Raw genomic sequence first — 19552 nt, 5'->3', positions numbered from 1 at the left:
GTATCATTGGTTAGGAAGGGGCATATTTTGGAGATGTGGCAGAGGTTGAAGCGGCATGATTTAGACAGTGATTGGATGTGGGGCAGAAAGGAGAGTTCAGAGTCCAGGGCTACCCTTAGCACTCTGGCATGTGGGAACAGACTGATAGTTGTGCCATCATTCTTGACAGAGAAGTTGGGGTGGAAAGGATATGTGAGGGAAGAAATATTAGGAGCGCCATTTTGAATAGATTGAGTTTGAGGAAGGGGTATGACATCCATATTATGTTGTATATTAAGTATATTATATTATGAATATAAATGAAATTGAGGGTATTAGTAAGTACATCATGTCACTAATAGATGATTTATGAGCACTTGGTAAAATATTTTTTAGAGGAGTATTTCATGTGGAATTATTTTGATATTTATTTGGAGGAGATTGATTAGTTGAAATTATCTATTTAAAAATTTTTTGGTATTTATACACTTTTATTAGTTATTTGTATCATAATTTGAATTAATTTAATGGTAATAATTTAATTATTATTTATTGAGAAGTATTTAGGAGCGCAACATATATTTGTAGATGTGACATCCATATTGATATGTCTGTTAGTAATTTAGTGATGTGTTAGGAAACTGATGGGGTAAGTTGAGAGGTTGGAAGATAGATTTGGGTCTCATCAGCATAGAAATGGTATCGGAAGTCATGGGAAGCTGACAGAGGATCCAGGGAGGAGGTGTAAAGTGGGAATAAGAGAGATCTAAGGACAGAACCTTTGGGGACTCCAATGGAAAAAGGAATAGGAGAGGAGGAGGTGAAGGTGGAGCTGTACGTGACACTGAAGGTGCGGTGAGATAGGTACGGTGAGAACCAATTTAGAGTACAATCAGAGAGACCAAGGGAATAGAGTTTTTTGAGGAGGAGGGGGTGGTCAATTGTATCACAGGCAGCAGAGAGGTCCTAGAGTAAGAATACAGAATAGTGACCATAGGCTTGTGGGTCGTTAAATGGGATAGTTCATGAAAATATACACCATTTAAAAACTTCACCAAACCCTTACTTCTCTTATGTGGTCAAAGAAAAGACCAAGAATTGTACTTGCTTCCCTACAACTTCTCTCACATATAGTTGGTTTTTCTCTACTTAACGTAAAGGGCAACTCCACTTTTGTGGGAGCAAAATATTGCAAAAAAGAAAAGAAATATACTGTAGCATATACAATTGTGAGAATGATTCAATAATTTTCCCAGAAACCTACATTTAGATACAAGTGAAATTTTAGGCATCCTCTGCAACAAAAGGGTTCAGTTTTGGTGAAATGCTCCAAAAGGGTTAGTCACTTCTAAAGGGATGCATAACCTTCTACTTTCCTTATTAGAACACTCCATTGCATCAGTTGCTTGATAATGGAAGTCGTTTCCATTCAGATTCACTTTGAACATTGACACAACCAAACAGCTATTTCTTTCAAACAACAAAAGGTAGGAGTCTGCAACAAAGTTTGGTAAAAACCTTGCAATGTACATTCATCACTCAAAGGGGCTTGTTATTTTTTCTCACCAAAAGTGGAGTTGCTCTTTATTTATTACTGGAGCTCTGTGTTTCAGGGTACCCGCCCATACTCCCAAATTACAACTCTTAAAATTTGGACAGTGGGTAGGCAAAGGTTTTGTGCATTCAAACACTAGTCTCCACAAATGCCCTTAAAGGGCCATTTAAATACAATACGAAATCTATATCTGTAGGCCAGATATATTAAAATCTTATCTTGGACATGTAATACCAATAACACTCTTAAAAGATTTGATAGGCTTAAAGATATCTTGCTGCCAAAACATTTATTTCAACAAGTTTTCAATAAGATTTTATTTGCATATGACACTGCTGCTATTCTCAGCTATATGCTGGTGCTATCAAAAACATGAATATACGGTACACACGGGCATATGCAAAAAGTAGAGAGTTTTGAGAACATACTACTTACCTGATTGGCTACAAAGTACATTGTGTAATGGAACTGCATTGGGAAGCCTTGTTCAGCGCAGTCCCAATACAAGACAAGGCAAAGGGCTTTGTTCCCTATGAGGGCAGTTGTATGAGTGCATGCCGTACTTTTTTCAGTGCAGCGTGTTGCGTCACAAACTACTTTTTTGCAACGCAACTTAATGAGATCTCTTGTGACATTTCAGTTAAGTTTTAACAAAAGGGATTGGTGCATTGGCACTGTAGTGGCCATGCAATCAGTTTGTTTTGCTGGTGTGAATGAGTCGTTAGAGCTGGTTAACACCAGATAAAGTCCAATGCATTTTTATTCTGCATCAAAAGCGCATGGACAGTGTATATCATGACTTCCAATTATCCTAGTTCACACCAGTGCAGTACATTCCAATGCAGTCAACAAAAGTAGAACGTGTCAAATTTTTCTGTATGAAAAACATCTGGAACGTGGCTGAATGCATCAAAACTGCAGCAGAATGCACCTAAAGTCCTCAACTGAGATGAAAAAAAAAAAAAGAAAAAAAAAAAGAAGAGGGGAAAAATGCACCAAAATGCATAAAATAACATGCATACACAAATGCATCCGTATCTCAAGAATTGTGGTGTGAATCGGCCCTAGAGTCTTTCTCCAGGAAAAACTTTGATTTATTTTTTTGATTAGAGTGTGGAAAGTTGGGGTTCTCTGTCAAAATTATTTTGCTGTTTGTGATTTCTCTTCTCTCAACCCAAACAAGAAGGGAGTCAATGTAATTTTCTAGATGAATAAGGAAGGTTTATACATGCTAGCAAATGTTATAATCCACAGTTTATCTGTGCAGATGCCCTGATTATATACACAATATCACTGTCTTAATATACAGTATGCTAAATACTTCTATACTCAAAAGAAAATATGCAGTAGGAAACACAAGAATACTTAATTTTAAATAGATATGGCAGTATACTATAGCAGTAAAATACAGTACAATATCGAACACGAACCATTACATCCCTCCGCTGTTGTGGAAGCCATCTGAAAAATAAGAAGAAAATGAAAATTCAGTTCTGTATATACACAGATTATAGTCTTATTGGCAGTGATGGTTCAATTAAACAATGTTTTCCATATACTGATTACACCTTCTAATTCTACTCATTCCGCACAAGGCCAAAGTTATACCCAACTATATTCACAGCTCTTTGACAGATTCTGTGAAACAGCACCCAGTATCTATGGCTTTAGACCTCACCCCTCAGCAGAGCCTAATGTAATGTAATTGTAAGACTAGTTAGATTTAGATTGGAATTCTATTTTAACCTATAAGGTAACATTGAAGTGTATGCAAACAATATACATTTTTTTCTTATTTGCTCCCATTGGTCCAGTACAATCCCATTAAAATGTTGTGAAGAGGAGAGTGAAAGTTTTTCTGTATTCATAACAGTTTCTGTGGGCATTGTCACCCTAGTACAGAAAGTGTGCTATTGGCAGAATGAAAAAATTACAAAACATGTCATACTTACCTGCTCTGTGCAGTGGTTTTGCACAGAGCAGCCCCAATCCTCCTCTTCTTAGGTCCATTGCCGGCGCTCCTGGTTCCTACTTCCTGAAAGCTCCCATAGCAAGCTGCTTGCTATGGCAGCACTCATGGAGGTTTGATTCCCAGCCGGGCTCTGTGGGGTTTATTTACTAAAGCTGGAGAGTCCAAAATCAGACTCCCTTCTGCATAGAAACCAATCAGCTTCCAGGTTTCATTGCCAAAGCTTCATTGAACAAGCTGAGGTTAGAAGCTGATTGGTTTCTATGCAGAAGGGAGTCTGATTTTGGACTCTCCAGCTTTAGTAAATAAACCCCACTGTGTGTCTATTGATTGAGCACGACTGCTGAATGCTGAGCTATCACAGCCACTCTAAGCCCTCATGCACACTGGACATTTTGATAATGTTGGTAACGTTAGCTGTGTAAAGTCACGTGAGTTGTTCAGCTTTTTTTTTAGCATTTTTGCATTCGTGTTTAGCGTTGTTTTGCCATGTTTCTCTGTGTTAGCATTTTTTTTACCAAAAAATATATTTTTAGCCAAAAAAAAAAAAAAAACTGTGCACGAGGACTCAAAGCTACATACAAAGTCAATCCATACATCCAAACAGGTTAGACTGGACCTCGGGAACACCAGAGGAGGCCTTGGGAGAAAATGTCAACATAATACCAGAGAACTGAGCAATATCAAACACAGAGAAAGGGAAGGAAGTCATGAAGGTGTCACATATGCAACCAAAAGGAATCAAAACACTTAAGTCCAGACAATAAAAATTCTAAAACTTGTTCCACCCATGACCTTAGGTTTCTTTTTTAGGATTTCTTTCTTCTGTATTCATCTGGTGATCCAGTCAGTAATTCTGTTTTTCAAAAGACCATGCTATTTTGTATATGCATCAGTTACAGTGATGAGACAAACCATTTACCACTGATAGGGGTGCTTACAGCTGTGGCCAAAAGTTTTGAGAATGACACAAATATCAATTTTTACAAAGTCTGCTGTCTCAGTTTTTACAATGACAATTTGCATATACTCCAGATTGTTATGAGGAGTGATCAGATGAATTGCAATTAATTGCAAAGTCCCTTTTTGTCATGAAAATGAACTTAATCCAAAAGAAAAATGTCCACTGCATTTCAGCTCTGCCACAAAAGGACCAGCTGACATCATGTCTGTGACGCTCTCATTAACACAGGTATCAGTGTTGACGAGGACAAGGCTGGAGATCACTGTCATGCTGACTGTTGGAATAACAGACTGGAAGATTTAAAAGGAGGGTGGTGCTTGAAATCATTGTTCTTCCTCTGTTAACCATGGTTACCTGCAAGGAAACAAGTGCAGTCTACATTGCTTTGCACAAAAAGGGATTCACAGACGAGGATATTGCTGCTAAGATTGCACCTAAATCAAACATTTATCGGATAATCGAGAACTTCTAGAAAAGAGATTCAATTGTTGTGAAGGCAGTTTCAGGGTGTCCAAGAAAGTCCAGCAAGCGCCAGGAACATCTACTAAAGTTGATTCAGCTGCAGGAGCTTGCTCTGGAGTGGCAGCAGGCAGGTGTGAGTGCGTCTGCTTGCACAGTGAAGTGAAGACTTTGGAGGATGGTCTGGTGTTAAGAAGGGCAGCAAAGAAACCACTTCTCCCCAGGAAAAACATCGGGACAGATTGATATTCTGCAAAAGGTACAGGGATTGGACTGCTGAGGACTGGGGTAAAGTCATTTTCTTTGATGAATCCCCTTTCTGATTGTTTGGGGCATCCAGAAAAATCATTGTCTGAAGAAGAAAAGGTGAGCGCTACCATCAGTCCTGTGTCATGCCAACAGTAAAGCATCCTGAGACCATTCATGTGTGGGGTTGCTTCTTAGCCAAGGGAGTGGGCTCACTCACCATTTTGCCCAAGAACACAGCCATGAATGAAGAATGGTACAAAAAGATCCTCCGAGAGCAACTTCTCCCAACCATCCAAGAACAGTTTGGTGAAGAACAATGCCTTTTCCAGCATAATGGAGCACCTTACCATAAGGCAAAAGTGAAACCCAAGTGGCTTAGGGAACAAAATAGCGAAATATTGGGTCCATGGCCAGGAAACTCCCCAGACCTTAATCCCATTGAGAACTTGTGGTCAATCCTCAAGAGGCGGGTGAACAAAAAAAACCCACAAATTCTGACAAACTCCAAGCATTGATTATGCAAGAATGGGCTGCCATCAGTCAGGATGGTGATCCAGAATTTGATTGACAGCATGCCAGGGCGAATTGCAGAGTTCTTGAAAAAGAAGGGTCAACATTTCAAATATTGACTCTTTACATAAACTTAATGTAATTGTCAACAAAAGCCTTTGACACTTATGAAATGCTTGTAATTATACTTCAGTATATCATAGTAACATCTGCCAAAAAGATCTAAAAACACTGAAGCAGCAGACTTTGTCAAAATTAATATTTGTGTCATTCCCAAAACTTTTGGCCAAGGCTGTACAATGACCAGCTCTTGTTTATGTAAAACTTTTATGAAAAAACGGTCATAACTGATTATAAAGTATTAGCTGGAGTTTAGCTTCAATTTGTTATTTGTCTATTTAAATCTGCTAGTACATATAACACTCCCCTCCCCCAGACTGACTATGCTGCTGTCCAGTGGTGCCTTCTGTGTTCCTTCATCCAGAGTGAGGGCACTGTAATACAAGAGGTGTATTACTGGCCAGATTACCAGGTGAAAATAGAGGGAAAAAAGCCTAAAAAAGAAAACTAATGGTTCTACCACATCTCACTGGTAAGCTACAATACAGTATATTACATTTTTGGTTTTGGGTTTAATACCACTTTATTTTAAAGGTTAGGATAAAGAAACTATTAGGTTATGTTGAGGGTGAAGTTGAGAGTTAGGTTACAAGCTAGGGACATTTTTGAACACTAATTTTTACTTGTTTTGCACTGAGCACTGAGAACTAACAGCATTGAACTCCTGACTCCAATACCTAGCATGCTGCATTCAGGGTTGCCATCAGGGGGAGACAGCCCATACACATGTAGGGGGCCCAGGTGTCCCAAGGGGCCCAAGCCCCAACCAAGGCTGTCTTACCCCGCAATAATTGCTCTCAGCATCCACACAGTGGCACACACAGATCCGCTACTTTCAGCATGACCCCAATCTTGTACTTGGCCCCAGGCAGTAATTTTAGTTGTCCGACTCTGGCCGAACCTCTACCCGACATGTCCATGCACTTAAAAATAGGCCAGCCCATCACTGGGCTAGATCTTAAGGGAGGCCACGATCTTCACCAGGGTTGGGATCTCCCCCTTGTCTACACAAGACCCTGACAGCTGGACAGAGGGAAGAGGAAGAGGGATCAGGTGCTTCCTATGGGACCCGCATGGAGGGATGGAGGAAGGACGGTTCAAACTTTCAATGGCAGCTGGACAATCCACTGATTCCTATGCAATATAATCCTCTGTGATTGCACCATTCTAATCCCAGGGAAGGGAGAGGATATGGATTTCCTCCCTGTATACATCCCACAGGAGAACCCACAGATCCCACCATACACTCATCTACAGGATCAGGGGCTGTCAGTGTTTTAGAACTGGATGAAGACAAAAAAGTATATATAAATGTACACATATAAAGTCTATGCAATATCCGCAGTATTGTCTGATAAGATGAATATACTTCCGAGGTATGTACTGCCTTGAAATAACAGCAATGCGCACTCACCAGAAACGCATGGATTATGCGCATATAGGAATAATCATCCCAGGTATCCGATCCAACGAAGACCGAGTGGTGGGCGTCCTGTTCACTGTGGGTCATCAGAAACAACACGACAGGTCCAGAGGTCCCCTTAAGGCTAGTCACACTGGTAGTGTTGATCCCTCTTCTGGCTGGTGAGGGCACCCTTTCTGTGGGAGTAACAGCTGCAAGAAGGAGCCCCAAAAAACAGGTGCCAGAGATAGCGTAGTATGTTCTTACGGTGATTTTATTAGTCAGACATAGCAATAGGGCAGTATGCACATCACAGCAAATGTGTATAGGTAGAAGACAGCATTACTGACCCTAGTAAAGATGGCCGCCGGGCCTCCTCGTGGCTCCGGCGGTAGGAAATGACGTCACGCTCTGCACAGCTCCTCCTTAGGCCTTTCGTGCTACAGGCACATCATCAGAGGGGAGCCTCCCCTCTGATGATGTGCCTGTAGCACGAAAGGCCTAAGGAGGAGCTGTGCAGAGCGTGACGTCATTTCCTACCGCCGGAGCCACGAGGAGGCCCGGCGGCCATCTTTACTAGGGTCAGTAATGCTGTCTTCTACCTATACACATTTGCTGTGATGTGCATACTGCCCTATTGCTATGTCTGACTAATAAAATCACCGTAAGAACATACTACACTATCTCTGGCACCTGTTTTTTGGGGCTCCTTCTTGGAGCTGTTACTCCCACAGAAAGGGTGCCCTCACCAGCCAGAAGAGGGATCAACACTACCAGTGTGACTAGCCTTAAGGGGACCTCTGGACCTGTCGTGTTGTTTCTGATGACCCACAGTGAACAGGACGCCCACCACTCGGTCTTCGTTGGATCGGATACCTGGGATGATTATTCCTATATGCGCATAATCCATGCGTTTCTGGTGAGTGCGCATTGCTGTTATTTCAAGGCAGTACATACCTCGGAAGTATATTCATCTTATCAGACAATACTGCGGATATTGCATAGACTTTATATGTGTACATTTATATATACTTTTTTGTCTTCATCCAGTTAATAATTCTTGAGCGCTGCACTGTTCTTTGTTGTATTGATATGCGTATATTTTAAAGGTATTGTGGTTACCTGAAGTGTTCTAGCTGCTGTATACATCTGAGAGCGCTCACTATATATTGCTTTTTAAGTGTTTTAGAACTATCATCAGAGATAATAAAAAGTCACTTCGATATTTAATCAGGAGCAGCTGATGGAGGAGGATGTATGAGCAGTATATAGGAATATAGAATCAGTATATTGTATATGATCAGTATATATGATCAGTATATATGGGCAGGAGGAGAAGGACACGTGATGGGGGAAATGAGACTGGAAGTGGAGAACATGTGATGGGATAAATGAGACTGGAAGTGGAGGACATGTGATGGGATAAATGAGACTGGAAGAGGAGGACACATGGTGGGGAGGATGTGACTGGAGGAGGAGGAGAAGGACATGGGATCGGGGGGGGGGGATGTGACTGGAGGAGGACGACATGGGATCGGGGTGGGGATGTGACTGGAGGAGGAGGAGGACACGGGACTGGAGGAAGAGGAGGAGCACATGGGAATGGAGGAAGAGGAGGAGGACATGGGACTGGAGGAAGAGGAGGAGGACACGAGACTGGAGGAAGAGGAGGAGGACACGAGACTGGAGGAAGAGGAGGAGGACACGGGATTGGAGGAAGAGGAGGAGGACACGGGACTGGAGGAAGAGGAGGAGGACACGGGACTGGAGGAAGAGGAGGAGGACACGGGACTGGAGGAAGAGGAGGACACGGGACTGGAGGGAGAGGAGGACACGAGACTGGAGGAGGACATGTTTTGGAGGAGGACATGGGATGGAGGAGGAAGAGGACATCTGATGGAGGAGATGGGAACGGAGGAGGAGGAGGAGATGTTTTGGAGGAGATGGGACTAGAGGAGGAGGACATGGGATGGAAGAGATGGAACTGGAGGACATGAGATTAAGGAGATGGGACTGAAGGAGGAGGAAATAGGATGGAAGAGATGGGACTGGAGGAGGAAGAGGAGATAGGACTGGAGGAGATGGACAAAGGATGGAGGAGATGGGACTTGAGGAGGAGGGCATAGGATGGAGTAGATGAGACTGCAGGAGGAGGACATGGGATGGAGGCGATTGGATTGGAGGGGGAGGAAGACATGGGATGAAGGAGCTGGGACTGGAGAAGGACACATGGGATGGAGGATATATTAAGTTGTAAGAGTGTTAAAATAAACGTGGGTGCAATGAAGGACTTGGTGGGATGGCCAGTGGGTGGATTCAGTGGGATGGCCAGTGGGGGGGGGGGGGCCCTGGGGAATGTTGGTGGTCAGGCCCTGGGGGCCCTGGCCTAAAGCTGTATAAGGGGCCCCAAAATTTCGGACGGCTGCACTGGCTGCATTTGTCACAGTCAGAGCATCTCCAGGAGAAGAATGCACTGAAAGGTCACATGTAACCTCATACAGCAGTTTTTATGCAATTTGACCCAAAGTAACCTCTTTGCCTGGAAAATTTGTATATAGAGCTATTCAGCTTAATCCAAGAGTGCTTCGCAAGCATGAAACATGAACAATAAACACCTCTTTTATAGTCTGTATTTACTGAAGACTCATTTCGAAATGGGAGTTATGTCAGAGCCCCAACTCTTCCCTCACCAGACACTTTGCTATTTGATCAATGTAGCCTGTGTTGTGCTCCTGGACATATTAAAACTAGATGGTTTTCTTCATCTGAAAATGGCTACACACAGTCCATTCTAATTGTACAATCTCCAGCAACTATGCATGTGAGGGCCTGCCTGATTAAACATAAAATAAATGTAATTTATCATTTAGGTAGGTCCTGTAAGGCCTCATTCACATGGGGGCTGAGCCCTGTACACCGCGAATTGGCTGTCCAGGTCCCACATGCAGGCAGCCCTTGTAAGTCTATGGGATCGCAGTGGCTGCACCAACATAGCCCTTCTAATTTGACAAGTGTGAGGATGCCTGTCATAAAGAGCCCTATGTGTGTCCGGCTCAACAGGAGAGTCTACACACTGAGACTCATTTACTAAAGACGTTTAGGATCTTCACACAAACTGTGAGAATATTCACTTCAATTATCCAATCATGTGAAAAACAATTTCCAGTTTACTTTCATCTGCACATAATTGGATATTCAGTGTGAAAAATAATTTGTACTCCACTTCCATTTGAAAATTTGCATTCAGTTAAAGAAATTTCTTGTCAGAAAAGTCTGAAAAGAAAAGAAAAAAAATGAAGGGAAATCTCTAACAGGGACACCAAGAGCAATCAAAAAACCTAATTTTCCTGATTAATGAAAAAAATTTTTGGAATCTTAAGATGGTTATACATTGATCAAAATTCATCTGGTTCAGTACGGACTGGGCAAATTTCAATCAGTATGTTGCAGTCCCTTCTCGACACAAGTCGATTATTTAATCCGTGAAGGGACATGGTGGAAGGGATGAAGAGACATGCTGGAATGGATGAAAGGACATGTTGTAAAATGTTTTATTTATCAGTGGCTCTGGTCAACCAGCTATAGCCACTGTTCAGGGTACTATAGCAGCAGATGCCGCTGTCAGGATACAATGTTCCGTAGGAGAGATTCCTCTATCCACCGTGTTTGTGTGCTGAAGTAAAATAATACAACTAATGGAGTATGGCCTAATTTACATTGAATTTGAGGCTATTACTGCTGTCAATGTATTGGGAAGTTGGTTCCTAGAGCTAGCATTCTATTTTATCCAAAAAGAGTTCCACTTCTGCTAGTAGAGAAATACTGTAGCGAGGTTTTGTGACTTTAGATCAGTGTTTCTTAACCTTTTTTCAATCACGGCACCTTTTAAAACTCTGCACAATGTCGAGGCACCCCATTGTAAAATGTAAAAAGCTAAAACTAATAACTTTACACAACTCAACATTCCCACACGTAGGACACCCAACATTACAGGTCATTTATTCTAATAAAGCATATACACCGATCCACACTGGTACTGACTAGTATTCCAGCATTTCTCTTCTTCCTTAATTTCTCTTCCTTACTCCAGGAACATGACCCTAGAGCCGACAGAGGGTCAGGAGAGGGGCAAACAAGGACCACCCAATTTGCTCAATGGTTCTCCGGACACCTGCTGCTGTTTGTAATGCTGCACAATACAAATCTGTGGCTTCATGTAACAAAAAGGCAGGCTTAATCCACTTGCTAGCTTGTGGACACTTTGTTAAATTTTGGGAAAATTTTATGAATTTTGCCACGGCACCCCTGAGGAACCCAGGAGGCGCCCCAAGATGCCATGGAATTCTGGTTGAAAAAGGCTGTTTTAGATTGAGTCTCCTCAGCCTTTTAATAGAAATACAGTATCAGTCTTCCTAGAAGCACCATAGAGATGCAGATGATACACTTTAACCTCATCTGGATGTAAGTAAATAGTAGTTATTTCTTGAAGAAGTACATCCTAAACGGCCAGTAACCCAAATTTATTATTATTATTATTATTATTATTATTATTAAAAGGGGAGAATAAATTAAGGTTGCTGCCGCTGTCTCATGTGTGTGGGCCCAATATTTTGGGCCAGGGTATTTTCTGAGTGGCAACAGCCACAAATATTGTTTAATGGCTGGATAGCATGTAAGCAGCTTGGTTAGGCTGACAAATAAGAGGGAGACACAAGATGGGTTTTATCTTGAAATAGAAAAGTGAGAGTATTTGAGAGACAACAGCCACAGATATTTACAGTGCCTGAACAGTGCAGTTACAGATGTTATCTGAAGCTGCAAAAATAGTTACACGATAACCATCCCCAAGTTCTGCAACCTGAGCCCCGCACTGATCAAGCATTTTGTGCTGTAACGCCTTCTTTATAAAAAAGCCAGCCCCCTAAAGAAAAAAAAATGTTCCACAGTGTAAATCTATGGTCAATCACATCTTCCAACGATGAAGATCCAATGTCCATCTCAAAGGACATTTATAAGGTCAGGATCACATATGTGCAGTTGTGAAGTCTGCGATTTGCATGGGCACGAGAGCCCATTCATTTGAAAGGACTCCCGTGTCCCAGGACAAGCAGGGAAGAAGTCCCTGCACTTCTTCAGAAAATAGCAGCCCGCACGGAAACTGAGGTTCTCAGTATGGTTGTGATTTCCAGTGCAAGTGCGTGCCATTAGAATTAATGGCAGCCACCCGCGGGTCCCGCATTCCTTTGTGTGGGTGGAGGTATTTGTGCGGGTCTCGCAGTGGCATCACCCGCACAGATGTGAGCCATGCCTTAGAACGGAAAGATTTCGGGCTCGCAGGTGAATTTAACAAAGGGTCATGGATGTTGGCTGACATTATTGAACAAATATGGCCAAGAGGTATATTAAGTGCCCAATCATGTGAAATTACATAACTGGATGATTTTCACAAACATTGTTTGACTTTCTTCACTTATCAAACTTTGTTTGTTCCTTTAGTAAGCCAACCCAGTGAAAGTTTATGTGGCACATACTTCATGGGAATTACTTTTCCCTTTGGAGTCTGTTTGTGCTAGATTACAGATTTTATTTAATATACTGTAGCAGTACATGAATTCTCAAGTGACAGCAGCATGTCATGAGAAATCTATCATTTTAACTGTTTATTTTCCTTTGTCAGATTACAAACAGAATCATAATGCATTAAAGGCCTTGTTCATACAGGGCAATTACATACATGACCCACGCAGGGCCTGTTTTCTGCCAGCATGGGGATGCATAGGTGTTTTGTGCATCCCTGTGCCAGCTGTCTATTGGGACACAGCAACTGCAAGGACACAGCCATTGTGTCCAATATGACATCCAAGTGGGTGCAAGTGCGTGTCCCTGAATTCACTCAAGGTGCATTCGGGGCTGTACACTCGAACTTGCATTGGTGTCATATTGGGGGCAGTGCTGATGTCTGTGCAGCCGCTGCATCCTAATTGACAACAATGGAACTGCCTGCATGGGAATGGATGAAACACCTGTGCATCACCATGTTAGCAGAACACGGCCCTGTGTCTGCGACTAGGTTCACACCTACAGTTGCAAGAAAAAGTATGTGAACCCCTTGGGATTACGTGGAGTTTTGCATGAATTGGGCATAAAATGTGCTCTGAACATCATCTAAGTTGCAACAATAGAAGAACACAGTCTGCTGAACATAATACAACACAAACATTAGATGTTGCCATGGTTTAATTGCACATAACATGTAAACATTCACAGTGCAGGGAGGAAAAAGTATGTGAGGCCTTAGCTTAATGACTTCTCCCAGAGCTAGTTGGAGCCAGGAGTGAGCCAACCTTGACTCCAATCAGTGCGATGATATTGGATGTGTTGCTGACAGCTGTCCTGCCCTTTAAAAACACACACCTGTTTTGGGTTTACTGGTTTCAAGAAGCACTGTCTGATGTGAACCATGCCTCGCAGAAAAGAGCTCTCAGAAGACCTACGATCAAGAATTGTTGACTTGCATGAAGCTGGAAAGGTTACAAAAGTATCTCCAAAAGCCTTGATGTTCATGTGTCCATGGTAAGACAGACTGTCTACAAATGGAGAAAGTTTAGCACTGTTGCTACTCTCCCTAGGCGTGGTCGTCCTGTAAAAATGACTGCAAGAGCACAGCGCAGAATGCTGCATGAGGTAAAGAAGAATCCCAGAGTGTCAGCTAAAGACCTACAGAAATCTCTGGCACATGCTAACATTTTTGTTGACACATCTACAATAAGGAAAACATTAAACAAGAATGGAATACATGGGAGGACACCACGGAGGAAGCCATTGCTGTCCAAAAAGAATATTCCAGCACGTTTGAAGTTTGCAAAAGAGCACCTGGATGTTCCACAGCACTACTGGCAAAATATACTGTGGACAGATGAAACCAAGATTGAGTTGTTTGGGAAGAAAACACAACACTGTGTGGAGAAAAAAAGGCACAGCACACCAACATCAAAACCTCATCCCCACTGTAAAACATGGCGGAGGGAGCATCATGGTTTGGGGCTGCTTTGCTGCCTCAGGGCCTGGACGGATTGTTGCCATTGATGGGAAAATTAATTCCAGAGTTTATCAAGACATTTTGCAGGAAAACGTACGACCATCTGTCCGCCAACTGAAGCTCCGCAGAGGATGGGTGATGCAATAGGACAATGACCAAAAGCATACAAGTAATTCAACAAAACAATGACTGCAACAGCACAGAATACGCCTTCTGGAGTGGCCCAGTCAGAGTCCTGACCTCAACCCGATTGAAATGCTGTGGCATGACCTTAAGAGAGCGATTCACACCAGACATCCCAAGAATATTGCTACACTGAAACAGTTTTGTGAAGAGGAGTGGTCCAAAATTACTCCAGATCGTTGTGCAGGTCTGATCTGCAACTACAGGAAACGTTTGGTTGAGGTTATTGCTGCCAAAGGAGGGTCAACCAGTTATTAAGTCCAAAGGTTCACATACTTTTTCCTCCCTGCACTGTGAATGTTTACATGTTAAGTGCAATTAAACCATGGCAACATCTGATGTTTGTGTAGTATTATGTTCAGCAGACTGTGTTCTTCTATTGTTGTGACTTAGATGACGTTCAGAGCACATTTTATGCTCAATTCATGCAAAACTCCACGTAATCCCAAGGGGTTCACATACTTTTTCTTGCAACTGTATGCAGGTTGTGTTTGAGCCATTTCTGCATTGCGTTTTTGCACTTTCAGTTCTCCACATTTTTGCCACGTTTTTGATGCATTTTGCATTCTTTCTTTTTAATTTTTCTTGTTGCTAGGCAGATTTAAAATGCAAAATGCATAAAAAATGCAATACATGCTTTTCTGCAGCGTTCCATTGAAGTCTATAGAAACAAAAATGCAACTTTTTTGCATTCAAAAAAGTCCCTGACCCTTTCCAAAAAATGCACCGTGTGAAAACGCACAGGTGTGAACAAGTCTCATAGGAAATCATGTTAAATGAACTGTACTGCATTTCTGTACAATGCAAAGCACTGCAGAAAGTGCTTAGGTGTGAACCTACGGTAAGGCCAGATTCACAAGCTATGCCAGTTGGAGCATTGTGGTGCCATCCATTCTGAACTGCACCACAATGCATCTTTCCCAACACAGTGCATACAACGTATGGTTGTGGTGCTTTGCACTGGTAAAATTGTTGCATCAGTCTTGTTTGGCGCAGTCGTAGGTCCATTTAAATTCATTGGCTGCCATTAATGCAAGGTGTGTGAATGTCTGGGATACCATATGTGTTAGGTGTGTGCAGATCTAAAAATCACAACTTTTAGGCAGATGCTGGGAACGCTGCATGGCTAACACAGCTCTGGTACAAATTTCAAACATGGAGCCACAGAAAAACTAATGTTTCAAGACTTAAAGTGTTAAACCCAGGATCCTGCATTCACTATATCTGGTCCCCCACAGTACACACAACATGGAAATGCAATTATTTTAGTTAAAAGTGTTAAACCCAGGATCCTGCATTCACTATATCTGGTCCCCCACAGTACACACAACATGGAAATGCAATTATTTTAGTAAATATAAACTGCTAAATACCTTTTCTCATCAGCAGTTAGAGCAGTCTTGTGACTTCTATCAGTGTTCAGCAGAGCACTGGTTAAAGCTTGTAGGAGTTTTCATTCTCCCCTATGAGACTGCAGGACCCCTGACCCTCTGTCTGGACAGTGCTGATTGGTCCTGTGCTGATCACATGCACTCTCCCAAGGAAAAAAAACTCTCTGGCAATACACACCAAACTGAGCATGTGCAGCTTGCCCCCAAAGCTCTGTTCTATCAGGAAATATTTTGGGGACAGTATAAGGAGGATCAGAGAAGACAGGATCAAACATCCTTTTTACACAATGCAGAGAATTAACCCCTTAGGTTCCACAGTGAGTATAACAAGCATACTTTACTGCATATGCAGACTGATTTTACTGTTGTGGGTTTAGTGAAAATTACAACGCAGTCCTGATAATGGAATTAATGGATCTATAAGGGTCCTAGTAGATTGTCTGTGTCTTAGAACCCCTGCTGAATGTGTGCAGAACAGAACGGATGTCACGTTTGTAAGATGTGTCCGTTCAGTTTTTTACTTATTGCACTGGATGGACCCCTGTTAGCTCTATGGGCAGGTGGAAGAAAATGGACATGCACCATGTAAGCTTCTATCCGCCATCTTTAGGTCTGAATAAATGTAAAAAGGATGTAAACCTTTTCTGTTTTTTTTCCCCTGAGATACTCCCATGTAAATGGATGCATGTCTGTTTACATATGCCTGCTCATCATAGACTAACACTGAGCTACCGTTTGGATTCACTTGAAAAACTGACAAATGGATCTGATCGGAACACCCATCTGAAAGGACCCTATTTATATGATGGAACTAAAGCATAGAAACTTGAGAAAAGAAAAAGAACAAGGCTGTGAGCTGTTACTAATAGCAAACAGTGAAGTTTCATCTTATGGGAAAACTGAACAAGATTATCTGATTGGACGCTATGAGCAGCTACTTCAATTTAGTTCTCAGGTTTTCATGAAGGCTCAAAAAGCACAAGATAGACAATCAGCAGCAACAAAAATATATTACTATTAAGTCTAGATTCACACCTAAGCGTTTTGCAAAAACGCACTACAGTCCGTTTAACATGATTTCCTATGGGCCAGGTTCACATCTCCGCGTTTTCACCTGGAGCGTTTTTTGGAAAGGGTCAGGGACTTTTTTAAATGCAAAAAGTTGCATTTTTGGTTCTATAGACTTCAATGGAGATGCTGCAGGAAAGCATGTAGTGCGTTTTGCAGCATTTTGCGTTTTAATCTGCCCAGCAAAAAAAATTTAAAAAAAGAAAAACGCAGCAAAATTGCAGCAAATATGCATCTGCAAAAAGCACTGCAGAAACAGATCAAACGCAAACTGCATAGGTGTGAACCTAGCCTAAAGCAGTATTAAGGCTCCATTCACACCTATGCTTTTTGTCCATTTTGCAGTGCTTTTCGCAGTTTGTTTTGCCTTTTCTACATACGTTTTTACCGCTTTGTGTTTTGATCAGATTTTGTTTTTTGTTAAAGTGAAATTTTTTTGTTGCTGGGCAGAATAAAAATGCAAAACACAGCAAAAACACACTACCATGCATTTCAGCAGCTTCTCCATTGAACTTAATTGTAGCAAAAAACACTGCTTTTTGCTTTTAAAAAAGTCCCTGACCCTTTCCTAAAATGCAGCAGCTCAAAAAAGCATAGATGTGAACATGCTCCATAGGAAACCATGTTAAATGGACTTTAGTGCATTTCTGCAAAAAGCACTAAAAAACGCATTGGTGTGAACAGAGCCTGAACCCAAAAGCAGACATGTATTATATTGCAGTTTACCAATCCTTAGGTATGATGGCTGCATTTGTTTTTTTTTGGCTTTCTTTCCACTTGGTGATCTGGCCAAAAGATCTTGTTTTTCAACAGAATATCTCTTGCAGTTAGAGGGTTCAGACAAACCATTTACCACTGACAGGGGTGCTTACAATGATCAGATTTTATTTATTTCTATAAAACCTTTATCCCAAAAGGAAAAAAGAAACAGTTTGCTTCAATTTGTTCGTGTATCTAAATCTGCTAGTACATCTAACACTCCCCTACCCCCAGACTGACAATGCTGCTGCCCAGAAGTGCCCCTTGTGCTCATTCATACAGAGTGGGGGCGCTCTAATACAAGGTGTGTTATTGGCCAGATCCCCAGGTGAAAACAGAAGGAAAAAAAACTAAACCAAAAGGAAAACGAATGCATCTATCACATCTAATGATTGATAAGCTGGGATATCTTACATTTTTGTTTTTTTACTTTTGGGTTCAATACTGCTTTTATTTAAATGAAAATAGTACAAATGAGCTTTAAAAGGAAAGCAAAATGTTTGAACAGTAAAGATTGGAAAGTTCAGAAATAATATAAGAGAAATAGAAATAGATAACGTATTAAAAATAATAAACAAATATATACAGTATAGTCTATATCTATATATTAGAAATATCAATTGTACTCTGACTTGTAGCACACAATGTCAGGCTATGGGTAACCCTTCCCCAGCCAGAGGAGAATGCATATCCTGCAGGGGAGAGGGATGCCTATGCCATAATCACTTCACCTGGATTCTCCGTGCAGAATGAGCCCAGGGTGAGTCTTGTGCCCTCAATCAGGGAGCCTTCCTCGGATGCTTCTGCAGTCGGTTGGACTTTTCAATAAACAAACCTTTTCAAAACAAAATCCGAGTGACAGAGGCGTTCCGGGAGGAGGGAGGGGGCAGTGACACCATGCTGAATGTGGTCAGGGGACATGACCCGGAATGTAGAGTAATGATGACACTGGTACAGCGCTATCTGTTCCCTCTACTGCTTTTAGCGCACAGATGACACTGATCCAGCGCAGTCTGTTCCCTCTGCTGCTTTTAGCGCCGAGATGATACTGATCCAGCGCAGTCTGTTCCCTCTGCTGCTTTCAGCGCCGAGATGACACTGATCCAGAGCAGTCTGTGCCCTATGCTGCTTTCAGCGCAGTGATGACACTTGTGCAGCGCAGTCTGTGCCCCCTGCTGCTTTCAGCGCAGAGATGACACTGATCCAGAGCAGTCTGTGCCCTCTGCTGCTTTTAGCGCCAAGATGACACTGATCCAGCGCAGTCCGTGCCCTCTGCTGCTTTTAGCGTAGAGATGACACTGGTACAGCGCAGACCTTGCCCTCTGCTGCTTTTAGCGTAGAGATGACACTGGTACAGCGCAGTCCGTGCCCTCTGCTGCTTTTAGCGTAGAGATGACACTGGTACAGGGCAGACTGTGCCCTCTGCTGCTTTTAGCGTAGAGATGACACTGGTACAGGGCAGACTGTGCCCTCTGCTGCTTTTAGCGTAGAGATGACACTGGTACAGCGCAGACTGTGCCCTCTGCTGCTTTTAGCGTAGAGATGACACTGGTACAGCGCAGACTGTGCCCTCTGCTGCTTTTAGCGTAGAGATGACATTGGTACAGTGCAATCCATGTCTTCTGCTATAGCAGCTGAAAGAAGATCTATACCATCATACAGACTGCACAGGGTCCTGTAACAGAGGGATGAAACTCATTTCTTAGATCTAAAAGGATTACAGCAGTTATAATGTGACTATGAAATATCTGAGGCATACAAATGCTGCCCATTAGAACGTCCAATCAGAATCCTTTTGTATATGGGGTGAACAATGTTTTACAATCATCAGACTGAAGTGCAGGAAAATGTAGTCATTTGTTCAGGTTAGGATTATTGCATATCTTTGCACATCATTTGGTTGTT

General features: G+C 42.1%; 1 protein-coding gene across 1 annotated transcript in view; it reads right to left on the bottom strand.

Moving 5' to 3' along the window:
* Window positions 1-18667, bottom strand: part of TYMP (thymidine phosphorylase) — a 52375-nt gene extending 33708 nt beyond the window's left edge. Inside the window, exons 1-2 of the mRNA XM_089655329.1 lie at window positions 18379-18667; window positions 2965-2995 (exon numbers count right to left, since the gene is read on the bottom strand). Coding sequence (XP_089511455.1) covers window positions 2965-2995 — 31 coding nt within the window. The 5' untranslated portion in view covers window positions 18379-18667. The remainder of the gene's footprint in view (window positions 1-2964; window positions 2996-18378) is intronic.
* Between the last annotated feature and the right edge of the window lie 885 nt (window positions 18668-19552).

The sequence above is a fragment of the Staurois parvus genome, unplaced genomic scaffold (genome assembly GCF_062004578.1).
Source record: "Staurois parvus isolate SC_StPar_1 unplaced genomic scaffold, SC_StPar_1.0 ptg000832l, whole genome shotgun sequence".
Classification (NCBI taxonomy): Eukaryota; Metazoa; Chordata; class Amphibia; order Anura; family Ranidae; genus Staurois; species Staurois parvus.
This window is presented reverse-complemented; position numbering and strand designations above follow the sequence as displayed.